We start from the raw sequence: 13,166 nt of genomic DNA, 5'->3' as shown, positions 1-13,166 counted from the left end.
TGGCCCGAGCTAACTTCTCAGCTATGCAAAGAAATCATCTGGGGCAAGGGCTACACAGCCAGAACTACAATCACACTGAGACACATCATTAGTATGATCCCATTCCCTGGAATTACTGCAGAAGTGTTGTTGGAAAATATGTAGCTTAACAGGCTGGACAGCCATACAGACATTAGTTTAAAAAAAAATTGTTATAAAGGTCCCTTATAGCCCCAGCAGCATTCAACCTGTGAATCTTTAGGAGAGTGTCCCTTCTGGCCTTGACAGCAGTATTAAATAATGGATCCTGAGCTCAACATTGAACTAAACATTTTAGGCAGTGTTATTAACAAAAGGGAACCTGCATCAGTAGCTGCTGCTAAAATGCCTGTGGAGGAGTTTCTCTGCACCTGCTGGAGAAGGAACCCAGCTGGATGTGCAATACTGATATGAACCATGAATGTGGCATCTCCTGGATTTCGGTAGCATTGAGCTCATGCATTTGACTGTACAGCTTTTGTAGGTTTTTCTGGAAGCTCATTCTGCTCTAACTGCACACAAGACAAATAGTCTGCTGCTAAAATGAGATGAGTGGGGCTGTATCACAAGCATAAAGCATTAGTCCCCAGCAGTCTGGCGCCTATGCTCTTGCCAGTGGTGGGAGGAGCAGCAAACAAACCAGTCTCACTGGCAGCAGAAAAGCTTCTGGTGAAATCTAAAATAATCTGTTTCATGTTCACCACAGCAACCAACTAAATTTTGTCTTTAAAGCTTTTTTGCTCTTCCAACTTCTTCCTTTTCTTTCACACCTGAGGAACTCAGTCGATCTATCTGGGGCTTGCCCAACTCTGTGTTGGCAGCTTGGAAGCGATGGGATGGGGGTTCAGCAGCTGCTTCCAGTGACACGCCTGCTCTGCTGCTATTTCTGTGCAGTGTGGCTCCACAGGAAAGCCTCCTCTGTGCACATCACAACTGCCTTGGCCCTGTGGCTTAGCAGTAATTTATGGATCCATGTTTCTTTTGAGCTTTTAAAAATAATTCCGATTGAAAGGGTTTGTTCTGGCTCCAGCTAAAGTCGGCAACAAGGGCTGTGGGGACTGGTGTTTGAAGCAGAATTGGGATGCTGTTGCCTTACTCAGGCAACTTTTACCTCCCTTCTAAATACTGAGATTCCCCCCCACCTCCAAGTCATCTGAGACCAGCCAGTGCTCAGCTGTGTGGCAACAGGGGAGAGGAGTGGCAGGAAGCGAGGGTTTGTTCGTTTACTGTTACCAATCCCATTGGAAACCAGCTCCAAGCCCCATGCAGAATTCCAGTAAAACCCTGTCCTAAAGGGAAAACCCGGGGCCATTCAAAGCTTGTGTTTTGTTGGCTTGGGCACAGCATGCTTCTGGGGCCTTTGACCTCCTCCCCATACGCTGGCTCCCGCCGCGGCTCTTCGTTTGAGCTCTCTGTGAAGTGGAATCTATCACTAATGTCTGATATTTTTATTATTTGTAGGGGGGACTCTTAAAAGCTGGTAGCAATTAGAGCTTAAACGTCTTGGAATAAAAAAAAAAAAAAATCCCAAGAAGGAAGTTGAATGCTAAGCAGATGTGCAGGAGCAGCTGAAATATGCTGGCTGTCTTCTGCTTCAGAAGCAACCTCATCCACATCTAGCTGCTGTCGGGCTGGGGCAACTGAGAAGTGCTGCTGCTTTTATGCTGCTTCCTGGGCTGAGAAGCCCACATTGTGGACCTGTGGGATTGTTTACCAATTAATACTTATACTGCCCTTTTATTCTGGCTTAGTTTTGACAAGGAGAAAAAAATTACAATTTTTTTAATTATTATTTGATAATGGCTAACAGAGTTGGGTTTTTATGGTGAGTTTGGTTCTTTGAGGTCTCACACGGGATATCTGTAGATATGGCTACTGAGGATCTAGGTTTAAACTCCCTCTCTTCTTTGGCAGACAGATCTAGGGTAGCCCTAAGCTTGTGGTAAGTGCAGCTTAATACCTCTGTCTTTAATTACTGGGTGTTTCAGCCTTTTGCTGCCAGCTTGGATGGGGGCAAACTTTGACATCTTCCCAGTTGCTCCTACAATACATCATCTGCTTGATTTATCACTGCTGTACTCAGGTTCTTCTGTCTGGAAAAAGATCTGACAGCTGACTGAAGTTCATAATCCTGTTCCCGAAGGCAGTGGAAGTCTATTCAAAAGCTAATAGACAAGTTGCTGACAACAACTCCTTCACACCCTTTTCTGTGCGTGCCCCAAGTCTGTAATAGAAACATGCTGTATATTCCCTCCATAAGCTACACCATAAGTTACTCTGCCAGATGATTTCCTGTTATACTCTACCAGTGCAGAACCTTTTTCATTCTTTCTTAAATGGTAGTCCAAAGTAAATGATTGTAATTTACCACAGTTTTTGTAGTGTATTGTGACAGTGGAGTGCATGGGTTTGGGAGTTAGGTGGTTGAAAGACTTCAAATTTTTCTCAAGGCTGCCACTATAGAGAGCTTATTGTAAAGTAAGCAAAATACTGAATCCATTTGAATTCCAGTTTTGTTCTACACAATGAAAATTGTGTCCCTGATCTAAAGAAAGGATTTCAAAACCTCACCATTCTCCTAGTGCTGAGGAAATGCAGCAATGTGTTTCTTGGACTTCTGGTTTCCATCGGGAAAGTTAGAGAACTGTTTCTTAAGGTTTGTATCGTGCTAGCAATTTCTCAGTTATATATGTACTAAAAATCTGTTCCTGATGTTTGACTGTCTTGGAGATATTCTGCAGTTCAGAAGACAGTAACAACTCAAATAGACAAGGCCACCAGTATAGCTTGCCTCTCTCTCCAACTCATTGAAGGGTACATCTTCTCTGTTATTAAACTGATAGGTCCAGATCAGGGTTCCTCATTGCAAATAAGTTGTGGGGTTTTTTTTTTCAAATTTCATTTTGGAGTTGCTTATCAGATTTAGGAAAGTCTTAGAGTGTCATATAAACACCTCTCCTCCATCTCTTCTCCCATGCAATGTGAGAGTAACAGCTGCCCTTCTGCTCCCTCATCCTACAGAAGGGGAATGCTTGCTGGTTCTTACTTAAAAAATGGGGGCAAACCTGCTAAGTTTTAAAACATGCGTCCAGTGCATTCAAGAAAAAAAGCAGCACTTAACATTAGAGGATTATCTCCAGAATCCCAAGCCAAGTATTTACATCCCGTTTCACAGAGGGGGAGGAATATCTTTTGACCTTGTTGGTAGCAATTCCATTAACTTTCTCTTTAACCAGATCTCTGTCTCAAACATTTGCTAAAAAGATGGAACTTCTAGTCATACTTCGAATGTACCTTTATTGGAGCTTTTTACTCTTTTCCAGGGAGCATTATTTGTCTATTGTTATTTTCCTTAATGTTATTCCAGGGTAACAAGATGTTTGTAGAAACTTACATGTGTTTGCTAAGCTCAGTCTCTCTGAGTTGTCTGTTGGTCTTTTGGGGATCATTAACAGCTGCAAAGCTAAATAGTTTTGCAGATCTGAGGCTTAATAAGTCAAATTGTCTCTTGGTATGTGTTCCCTGTCCTATTGGGAATAAGCTCGGGGCATATCCTATTCTGAGATCTCAGAATTGGGTCACCTACAGATCAGTTTCCTAAGTTCTGCAAATCCCCTAAAACATAAAAATTAACTGGGTGGTTCTTATGACTTGACCTTCCTCTGAGTCCCCATCATGCCAACACTACTCTTAAGAAAAACTTAATGTATCTTTCAAAGCTGTGTTTACTAACTCTCAGACTTTCCAATATGACTGTTTTTTGACTGTTTTCTTGTGTCTCTAATTACTTTCTGTTTTCATGGCTGCCCTATAATTGGATTTCAAGTTTGGATGTCCAGTTTGTCTGAGACTCCAAAAAAGAGCGTCGCTCCAGGTAAATTCTTGCATCTTGGTGTTCTGCATGCTATTAAAAAGAGAATTCTGTAGTCCAAGCTGTGTGTGATTTTTGGAGTTATCTTGAATGTGAGTCTCTGACAGTGGATGCCAGGATGTGTTGTCTTGTCACAAAAATAGGTTTTTCATGATGCACGATTTCTCACAAGGAAGAGCTTTGCTTTTCTGGTGACTACCTCACCTTGATGTTGCTGCTAGCAGTGGTTAGTAGTTTGCTGTGTTTTATTTTCCTTGCCCAACTCAAAGCCACAATCCAAGGCAGCTTCACCCAACCTCTTGTGGTGGGTTGACCCTGGCCCCAGCTAAGTACCTGCACAGCTGTACTCTCACTATTCTGTGTGGGATAGAGGAGAGAAGAAGAGAAGCAAAACTGAGAAATCTTATGAGTCAAGACAAAGCAGAGAAACACGACTACATGCTCCCTATCCTTCTGAAATGTTCTTTTGCATTTCCACAGTAAATAGAAAGGGTGTTACATGAATAAGATGGGACTCTGACAAAGTTGCAGAATTTTCAAGGGAGCATCAATCTCCTTGGTGCAAGGAGCTGGGAAGGAGGAGGGAGCAGGGGAACAACTTCTAGATGAGGTGTCAAGGTCTGGGGAGAAGTAGTCCCATACAAGGCAAAATCTAAGAGATAGACCCTGTGCCTGCACAGGATGCTGGGCTGGTCACCCTGTCAGTTAAGGCTACACGTAGGTCTTGGGGCAAGGAAAGATGGAAACGCTCCTGCTGCTTTCCATACCACATTTGGTAAATATTCAAGTTCATGCCCTGTTCAAAGTATGTGAACAAAATCCCGCCATCCTCAGCAGATGAGTGCTTACTTGCCTGGAGTTTTTAGTGAGTAATACTGCTATGATTCCAGAAATACTATCCTTGACAGAAGTTGAATATAACCTTGGGGGGGGTGCTTTGCCTCATCTTAGCAGAATAGGTCTAATTTCAGGGTGGTAACTGGATATAAAAGTGCAGAAACATCTGAAGTATTTAGTCACAGGAGCCTCTTGGTTGACAGGTCACTGGGAAGTTGAGACAGAAACAGAACGAGACTGAGCAGGAGAGAAACATGTTGAGGAGGAGACAGAAGAAGTGGTGTCCCATAGGAAAAATGACAAGAACCCTTCAGATTACCTGGCTGGGGGGGGTGAGGTAGTGTTTCTCTGACTCAATACATCTGTTGGGACTGTTTCATTGTGTTTATATATAAAGTGGCAAACTGAATGCCAAAGTTTTTAGCCTTCTTGAAAGGCAAGGAAGCAAAATCTTAAATAGATACGATTTTTTTCCCTTCTGCTGACTGCTTTTAGCTAAATGCATGTTGCTAGTTTAGCGTAAAAAAAAATCTGTATGTGATGATAGTGCAAATATAAGTGATAAATTGCATTGCATGGTGCTCAAGAAGGTGAATGTTGATATATAGTGCTGCTCAGAAGTGTTATGTACATTTGGCAGGTTCTTAGCTCTCCATGCTCTTCTAGTGCCTGTGGCCTTTCAGTTTGCTTCTCATCCAAACAAATACCCAGCTTCCAAAGCAGCTATTCTTCAGTACAGATCTGCCATGGGCTGTACCCTGATGTGTTAAGCTGGCAAAGCAGGCTTGAATTTGGATATAATCTTTACCCATGTAGTAAAGACTCGTATATGTGTCTTAGGCTGTGGCTTGGAGGCAGTTTCATGCTGCCCAAGCTCTAGCTGAGGTCATGAACCTGCTCCATGAAGTGGAGAGTCTAACCAAGAATTGCAAGTTGTTTAATTTCCTACTCTGGAAAAAGATGGGTGCCATACAGCCACATCCGCAGAGGTGCTGTGGTGGGGCACTATATGGGTTACTCTGACTGCTGTTAAACTCCTTGGCTACTCTGCTTCATGCCATGTGTTGAACTACTGAGCAGGACTAGGGCAAATACTAGAGTGTATAGGTGACTTCAGCCTGGTGGAAGACTCAGTTTGGCAGCTGTGTGAAAATCTCCAAGCAGTTTAACAGATTTGTGTGCAAATACTTGAGTATTCTTAACTGTTGCTACCTGTAACCTAGTTGGTTGGAATCGCTGTTTGGAGAGCCAACTTTCCAAGAAGGAGTGGAAAGAGGACTCAACTTCTTACTTTCACCCTCCTGCCTCTAATTTTTCTTGGCTCAGTTTTAAAACCTAGCAGATCAAAAATAAAAAATAAAAATCCTGAGACTAATAGTCTCCAATTGGCAAAGGTCAGCACTGAATTTTTCAGGATTTCATTGGAAATGCTGCTGAGGACTGTGAAGAAAGAACTGAACTGGAGCACTTGCTTGAGAGAGTGCCTGCCATTTACCATGGGCCAAGCTCATTCCTGAGGCCCTCCCCTTAGGGGCTGTGTTTTGCTGCTGGTTTTAGCTGTGCATCACACACATGCCAGTGCTGGAAACCACAGTCTACCCTAAAGCTGCCACTTGTCCCAAACTCTTGAAACCTAGATCTTGGTTCTTCAAGTGCTAGAAAATACTACGCATGTCTTGTGCTGGGGAGTGAATCCAGGCATTGGGTTAATTTTCTGCTGCTGTAAATGGTGGTCATACTCTTTTCTTGCTGGCAATGCATGCTGTTGATGTGGGCCCCCTGTAATTTTTTGTAGCAGCAACTCAGGGGGCCAGGAGGGAGTTAATGCAGCTCATGGAGTTACCATCTAGACCAGATTTTGGCATGTTTAGCCAAAAAGATAAGACATACTGGAGTTTTGGCTACTCTGCAAAGAAGCTATTGCCCCATATACTGAAAGGCTTGCAGAGCACATGAGCACTGTGGAGTTGAGGAAGGTGGAAGGATGGATGCTCACTTAGGGAGAAAGTATGTTAATCATGGCTGCTAACCCAGGGTGAGAGGATTTGCGTGCTGACCTGGCCATCACTGGGTGTGTACTCCTCAACCCTGTTTTATTCTTGGACATTCTTTGGGATTTGGACAAGGTTTTAGGCCAAACTTCTCTGGCATTGGGTCTTCTGAATCACTTACAAGGTCAGATCAAAACCATTCCCTTTCTGCTTTCCACCCCATTTCTGTTAAATAGCAGGGTGTCACCCGCTTCTGAAATTACAGAAATGATAGTCTATTAATAACCCATTTGATAGACTTGCCCAAGTATTTATTTTCTTCTCTAATGTGGCAAAGGGGTTTTTGCCAGGACTCTTTGATTGCTAAGACTTTGAGACTGGACTTGTACTGAATTTCTGTAGTAACTGTGGGTGGTGATGAACTTTTGTCTCTGTCTCTAAAGCTTTGTGGCTCAGGTCTGCTATACCAAGAGCTGATGAGCTCTGAAGTTAAATACTAGGACTGGGGGGATAGCTGTCTGGTGGAATGGTTGGAGATGAATCCCCTTTACTATCGCTCTAAGCTGTGAGTGGTCTTTTACCTCCAGGAATAATAGATGTGTAAATATATCCTTAATTTTGGTAAGTGGGAAGGGGGTTGAATAGTGATAGGCTGGAGTGCAGGAGTATCCAGGATATGAGTCAAAGCCCCAGCTGCTTAGGGCACATTAAGAATATTAGAAGGACAAAAATCCAAACCACCAAAACAAAAACCCCTCACTGAATAGAAGAGATCCTAGATTGAGGAACACAGTTTTGATCTGAATCCATATTGTTCCCAAAAGAGATTTGTAGCAGGCTTCATCAGTCTCAGCCTACTGCTTACTCTAGGAATCGGTTATTTTAGGAATTCCTTTTCCAAGACCCCTGTGAGAGCATGAACTTTTGTATACTCTTGTGTGCATTACATGGCAAACTCTGCTTTATCTTTTGTGCAATAGACATTTAACCCAATTTTTAGGCAGATCTAAGCTCTCTATCTTAAAATACTTTGGGATAAATCACTGGTGGAGGCTCAAGGAAAACATGTAATTTTAAGTATGTTTATTTATCATAGTCATGTGGTCCTTCTGATAAGAAAGAAAAGAGGTAAAGTTTTTAGGGGAAGCTGGGTGGATGATTGCTGTGAGGAATTGGATAGATTTGAGGATTTTAAGTAGGCTTGCTGCTATTCTGGGATTTATTTTTTCTCTTCCTCCTTCCCCAAAAGGAGTTTTCCAGAGATTCATAAAGGTTTGCCCTTCAAGAACTGGCTTTAACAAGAAACCACAGCTCTAGATCCAAGCTACCACAGTTACTCCTCCCTATGCGTGGAAAAGCGCAGAGCTCTGACACTGCCATATGGAATGCTGTGACACTTGGGGACATGTCTGCCAGACACCCCTGTGTGCAGACCCTGCACGTGTCCTCAGTTGTGCCCATGTCAGAAGAGCTGGACTACCTGCCAGTTGGTTGTTCAGCTGTGAGTCACCCTTATGGCATTCACTGACCGTTTCTGTGGTTTTGGCTGCCTCTGCAGAGCTTCCACTGACCAGCCCAGTACTAATTCATTTAGTCTCAATCTGTAAACACTTGATTGATAATCATAAAAGGGCAATATAAAAGCCTGTGTGCTGTATGGATTAAAAGAACAGACATGTTTATAGCCTGATAACAACAGAGTAATCTGGCAAAGATCATGAGTCTCAGATTTCCATATCCAGATGATTTTATTTTTGGAGTCCAGTTGGTGGTTTTAATTTTTGGCTATTGCAAAACCATCGTAGGTCTTAGCTGTTGCAACACAGGAGGAGGAGGATGATGTTGTTGGAAGGGGTAGTGTGTGCACTTATTTAAGAGGCTTTCACAGTAGTTGCTGGTCTCCGAGTACAGCAGGAGGAATGATGCTCCCTCCTCGCTGCCTGGTGAGGGGGACACTGTGTCACTTAATAGTGCCAGCTCTGAAGGGCATGACGAGCTCCGATGACATTTCTGCTCAGCCCCAGGAAGAGACTCGCTGAGGTGAGGAGCGGGAGGATTGTAAAGTGGAGCCCTATGGAGAGGAGGAGGGGTATCCTCAAGACTTTAACCAGGAAACGGACTCGAGGCAAAAAGAAATGGAGAGGCAAGCAAACTCTTATTTCAGCCAGCAATCTGTCTTGTGCTCTGCTCTGGGGAGGGCTTGCAAGTTGAAGCTAAACCAAAACACTAATTCTGCTTTCTTGGAGGGAGAGGAGGGGGGACCTTTACCTGGCACATCAGTCTTATCCTATCCTCTCCATTTCTCCTGCCTGGGCTGAAGATGCTTTTAAAAAAGTAGGGCTCTCATGTCAGGGCAGCATTGCAGCCTGCATGTGAGCTTGCTGGGGAACTCGCTCCACTCTGCATCCCTCTTCTCTGGTGTGCTCACACTGAGCCCACTGTGTCCTGTGGTACAAATTAGACCTGAACTAATTGGAGGGATGCGGAAGCGCCCACGGCAGTGGGTGTAATTGGTGCTGTGCTCCCTGTGGTGTTGCCTGTCTTGTTCTTTTGAATCCCTTTTTGGGGGCAAGCCTGGAGTCTGACATAGTGTACCAGCAACGTTGTGGGCATCCTAAGTGTCATTGAGGAGTAATTGGTCTAAAGATGCTTGTGGGGGATGGAAGGCCGAGGAGGATTAAAGTCTTTTACCCTTCTGACTGTGCCTGAAGGGAACGTAGTAACAACCTAAACTAGGCTACCCAGAAAATGTTTAAAGCTTTTGATTACTGGAATGATCTATGTCCTCTTTCCTCCTCTTCTTTTTCCTTTCTTTGCTCCGTTACTGAAATCTTCCCCAATGTGTAGTACCTAATCCTGGATGAGCATCACTCTGGGAGCCACAGGGACCCCACCCCTCAAAAGAAGGATATCCTCTAGGCATGATCTGCTGTACCTGTAAATAAGCAAGTTTGTTTGACCTTGGTTACTTCCTAGACCAAGGAATTTATCACCCTGGTTTTTTGGTGCTAATAGGAGCCCTGTAGCACTTAAACAAGCTTCTGTTAAAACAGTCTCTTAATTGTATACGTTCCTCCAGCCGCTGTAGCGACAAAGAAATCCTCCTGCAGTGAGTAGCTTATCCAAGGCAGGACAGAGGAACGAGCATTTTAAAGTCTTGCTGGATTTCAGATATCTGTATGCAGATATAACCTGTCTTGCTGAACTGTTGTAAGTGGGTTGTGGCATGCTTTTTTGTTGGTTTTTGTTTGTTTGTTTTGCTGGTTGGTTGGTTTGGTTTTGTTTGTTTATTTTTATGTTGTTTAGTTTTGGTTTTGTTGTGTTTTTTTTCCTTTAAAGCCAGAGTTGTGGTGGATTTGGAGTGCAGATTCTCCATGTTTCCTGGCAAGGGCATTCCCCTGGCACACGGCTCCTGGCTTGGCCTCAGTGGCTGCCGGTGGGGTGTTTGCCAGCCTGCACTCCAGCCTGGTCTTCTCCTTGTTCCCAGCAGGGACACGTGCATCACTGTTCCTGCCACCAAGCCAGTGCTGTGTTTTGGATTTTTTTTTTTTTCTTATTCTACTCCCATGAAAACTGTCTAGGAGGTTAGAGGAAAGAAGGCATTTGGGTTGTGGGTTTAGCAATTACCTTTCTGCATGTCCCCTGCTCCCCTTGCCACTGTTTGGTCCCTCATTTTTCTTTTCCGCACGTGGAATTCTCTGCTGGTGCACATGCATAAACATAAAGCCATGATGGCTTTTGTTTCTGTTTCAAGAACTTGTATTCATCTAAAGAAGACTAAAATGAAGTAGGGGTTGTAGGTGTTACTTGTATAAACAGGTCAAAGGAAGATTATAATGCTGCCACATTTTGCACTGGATGAAGGACTGTGTGGAAAACAGTGTGAAAGAGGGGAAAGCATCTTATTGCACTCTAGGCTACCCAACCAGCACTGGTTTAAACCAGAATGTATAAGTCAAGTTGATTCATCATGAAGAGAAACATGATGCTTATTTGGAATGGACAGCTATGGTGAAAATTTTTAATATAAATTTCCATGTTGTCAGTTCATGGTCTTCTCCCCCTATCCCTACTACTGGCTGTGGTTCAACTATCTATATAAAAGCTAAATCTCTTAAACACAAACTTCTAGAGGAGATGACTCCTCTTTAAAGAAAATTAACTTATGTAACTTGAGGAGAGTCAGAGGCACGCTTAGGGAGCAAGGAAGTCTTCTAATTTTCTGGATTTCTTCAATCTGGTCCAAAGGGAGGCATTGTGATAGTGCTTCCTCTCAGGAAACAGTTGAATTAATTGCTTTTTGTTCTAGGATTTTCATTTCACAGGATGCTGCTTTAATGGCTGATGCATTCTTTACCTCTTTCTTGGCAGGGATGCTAATTACTTGTCTGTAGAATCGCTTTACATCTCCAGCCCAAATGCATATGAACATCCTGGGTTTGGAAATACAGGGCCCAGCATCCTGTTCTTGGCTGTCAGTCCCTTGACTTTTCTGGTGGACAGTTTCAGACCATGCTGATTCCTTCCCCGTCTCTTGTAGCCAATTTGTCATCAGAAGTCCAGGAGACCTGGAGTCTGCTCCTAGCTCTGCCCCTGTCACGTGAAATGGGACATTCAGCAAGTCATACATCTGCCTCTGTTTCCCCTTTCTGTCCGCATCTTAATCCAGAGCAACTGCCTCTTAATATGTAAAATATATAATAATGCTGCTGTCCTAAACTGCTGTAATTCAGGTAACCTGTAAAATAATTTTGCATTCAGGCACGTTGGCTCTTACTTTGTAAATTGTAGGTGCTTTTTGCTCTGGTATGACACTTTGAAGACTATAAAATGAGGGCAGGTTAAGAAACCCTGATGTCCAAAAGGTTTTCGTGGCTTTTCAAGGCAGTTTCCAGGCAGAGCACAATCAGTCTGTGCCTGGGCTTGGGAGTGCAGAGGCCCCATCTGCGCTGTTTATGTTGCATCCGAGAGCCGAGATGCGTCTCATGCGGGGAGCAGAGGCACAAGGTCTCCCTCCACATCTGGCACAGTGGTGTGCCTGCCTCGTGACTCCATCTCGAAATGCATGATTTTGGTTTGGGGGTGAAAAAGTCAGAAATAAAAAAAAAAAAACCAAACCAAGAAGAAACATCAGCAGTATGGGGGAAGGGAGGAGAACGGTTATTTTGCACCTTTCTTGGCCCCTGTTTGTGTGAGAGCCTGCTCTCATTCATAAGTGGCTCTGACAGCCAAAAGCTGCTATGAAGAGAAACCGAACTGGGGAGGCTGTGGCTCCAAGAGCTCCAAAAAGGCACCGAGGGGCGATGGAGAGGGGGAGCAGGAGCTTGCTGTGCCCTTGTCCCGCTCGGGGCTGCTCTGCCGCGGGGAATGCGGAACTGCGGAGCTGGCGGGGGGCAGGCGGGGGGTGGCCGCGTTTGAGCAGGGATCTGGCGCTATAACTTTTTTTCTTCTTCTGTTTCAAGTAAACACTCTTCCCCGCCTTCTCCTCGCTCCCTCCACCCCACCTCCCTCTCTTTCAGTCCCGCTCATGTGTTTCTATTTAAGGGCTGCAGTGCAGACGAATATGATTGGCATCTACAGCCCCCTCTTGACTTTCAGCTCAAGCCTTTAGAGTGGAGAAGGAGCTGAGCCGCCAAGGGGAGAGCTGTTTTTTCTTTGGGTTTACTGGGGGGATGGCTCAGCTGTGGATTTATACTGCTTCTGCCCAGGATTTTTCTCTTTGAATGGGAGCAAGGATTGTGGAAACCATGTTGGGAAGAGGTTTATTTTCAGAATCCATCATGAAACTGTACAACTAATTCACGTTTTTGGCTTCTTTTTATATTTTTTTTTCCTCCCCTTTTTTCTTCTTATTCTCTCCAATGTCCCTCTGTGCTGCTGGGTTGTGGGCCAGAGGAGGCTGTTTCTATATGGCCAGCCATTTGGGGATATGCTGCGAGCCAGGGTTGTTTGCTGATTCGCTTGGCTCTGGTGACAAGTTGGCCTGTTCTGAATCGGATGGACGGAGGTCGCTCTCAAGGAGCCATGGCTGGAAGCTGGCTTACGGCTTGCTTTTTCCCTTCCCCAGGTGCTGATGCTAGCTCTGAACCCATGATCCTGGAGCAATATGTGGTGGTGTCCAACTATGAGAAGCAGGAGAACTCTGAGATCAGCCTCCAGGCTGGAGAAGTAGTGGATGTCATAGAGAAAAATGAAAGCGGTAAGTGATATTTGCTGGTTTTCCCTCTTCCAATGGTTTGATTTTTGCATGTGTTCCTCTGCTTTCAGTTTCCTCATCACTACTTGTAGCTGTATGTTAGCTCCATCTGGTACAGTTACTATGTCTGGCAGTGGATGTTGAAGTTTCTCAATGTTGATTTGGGCTGGGGGCCAAATGTTGCCTTCTACTGTAAGAATGTTTCATAGGTTTTGTGTATTAATTAGCCAAGGTACACTAATGGAAAATGAAG

General features: G+C 44.2%; 1 protein-coding gene across 3 annotated transcripts in view; it reads left to right on the top strand.

Annotated features, from left to right (window-relative positions):
• Positions 1-13,166, top strand: part of SH3PXD2A (SH3 and PX domains 2A) — an 87,687-nt gene that overhangs the window by 11,010 nt on the left and 63,511 nt on the right. For 2 of the 3 annotated variants that reach the window (XM_029958608.1, XM_029958607.1), the window contains exons 2-3: positions 3,845-3,892; positions 12,785-12,916. In XM_029958608.1, the coding sequence (XP_029814468.1) occupies positions 3,845-3,892; positions 12,785-12,916 (180 nt within the window). Of the gene's footprint in view, positions 1-3,844; positions 3,893-8,677; positions 8,758-12,784; positions 12,917-13,166 lie in introns of those variants that run through there. The other variant, XM_029958609.1, reaches the window with a different exon arrangement.

This window comes from Manacus vitellinus, unplaced genomic scaffold (genome assembly GCF_001715985.3).
Source record: "Manacus vitellinus isolate BGI_N305 unplaced genomic scaffold, ASM171598v3 scaffold_15_pilon, whole genome shotgun sequence".
Taxonomy (NCBI): domain Eukaryota; kingdom Metazoa; phylum Chordata; class Aves; order Passeriformes; family Pipridae; genus Manacus; species Manacus vitellinus.
This window is presented reverse-complemented; position numbering and strand designations above follow the sequence as displayed.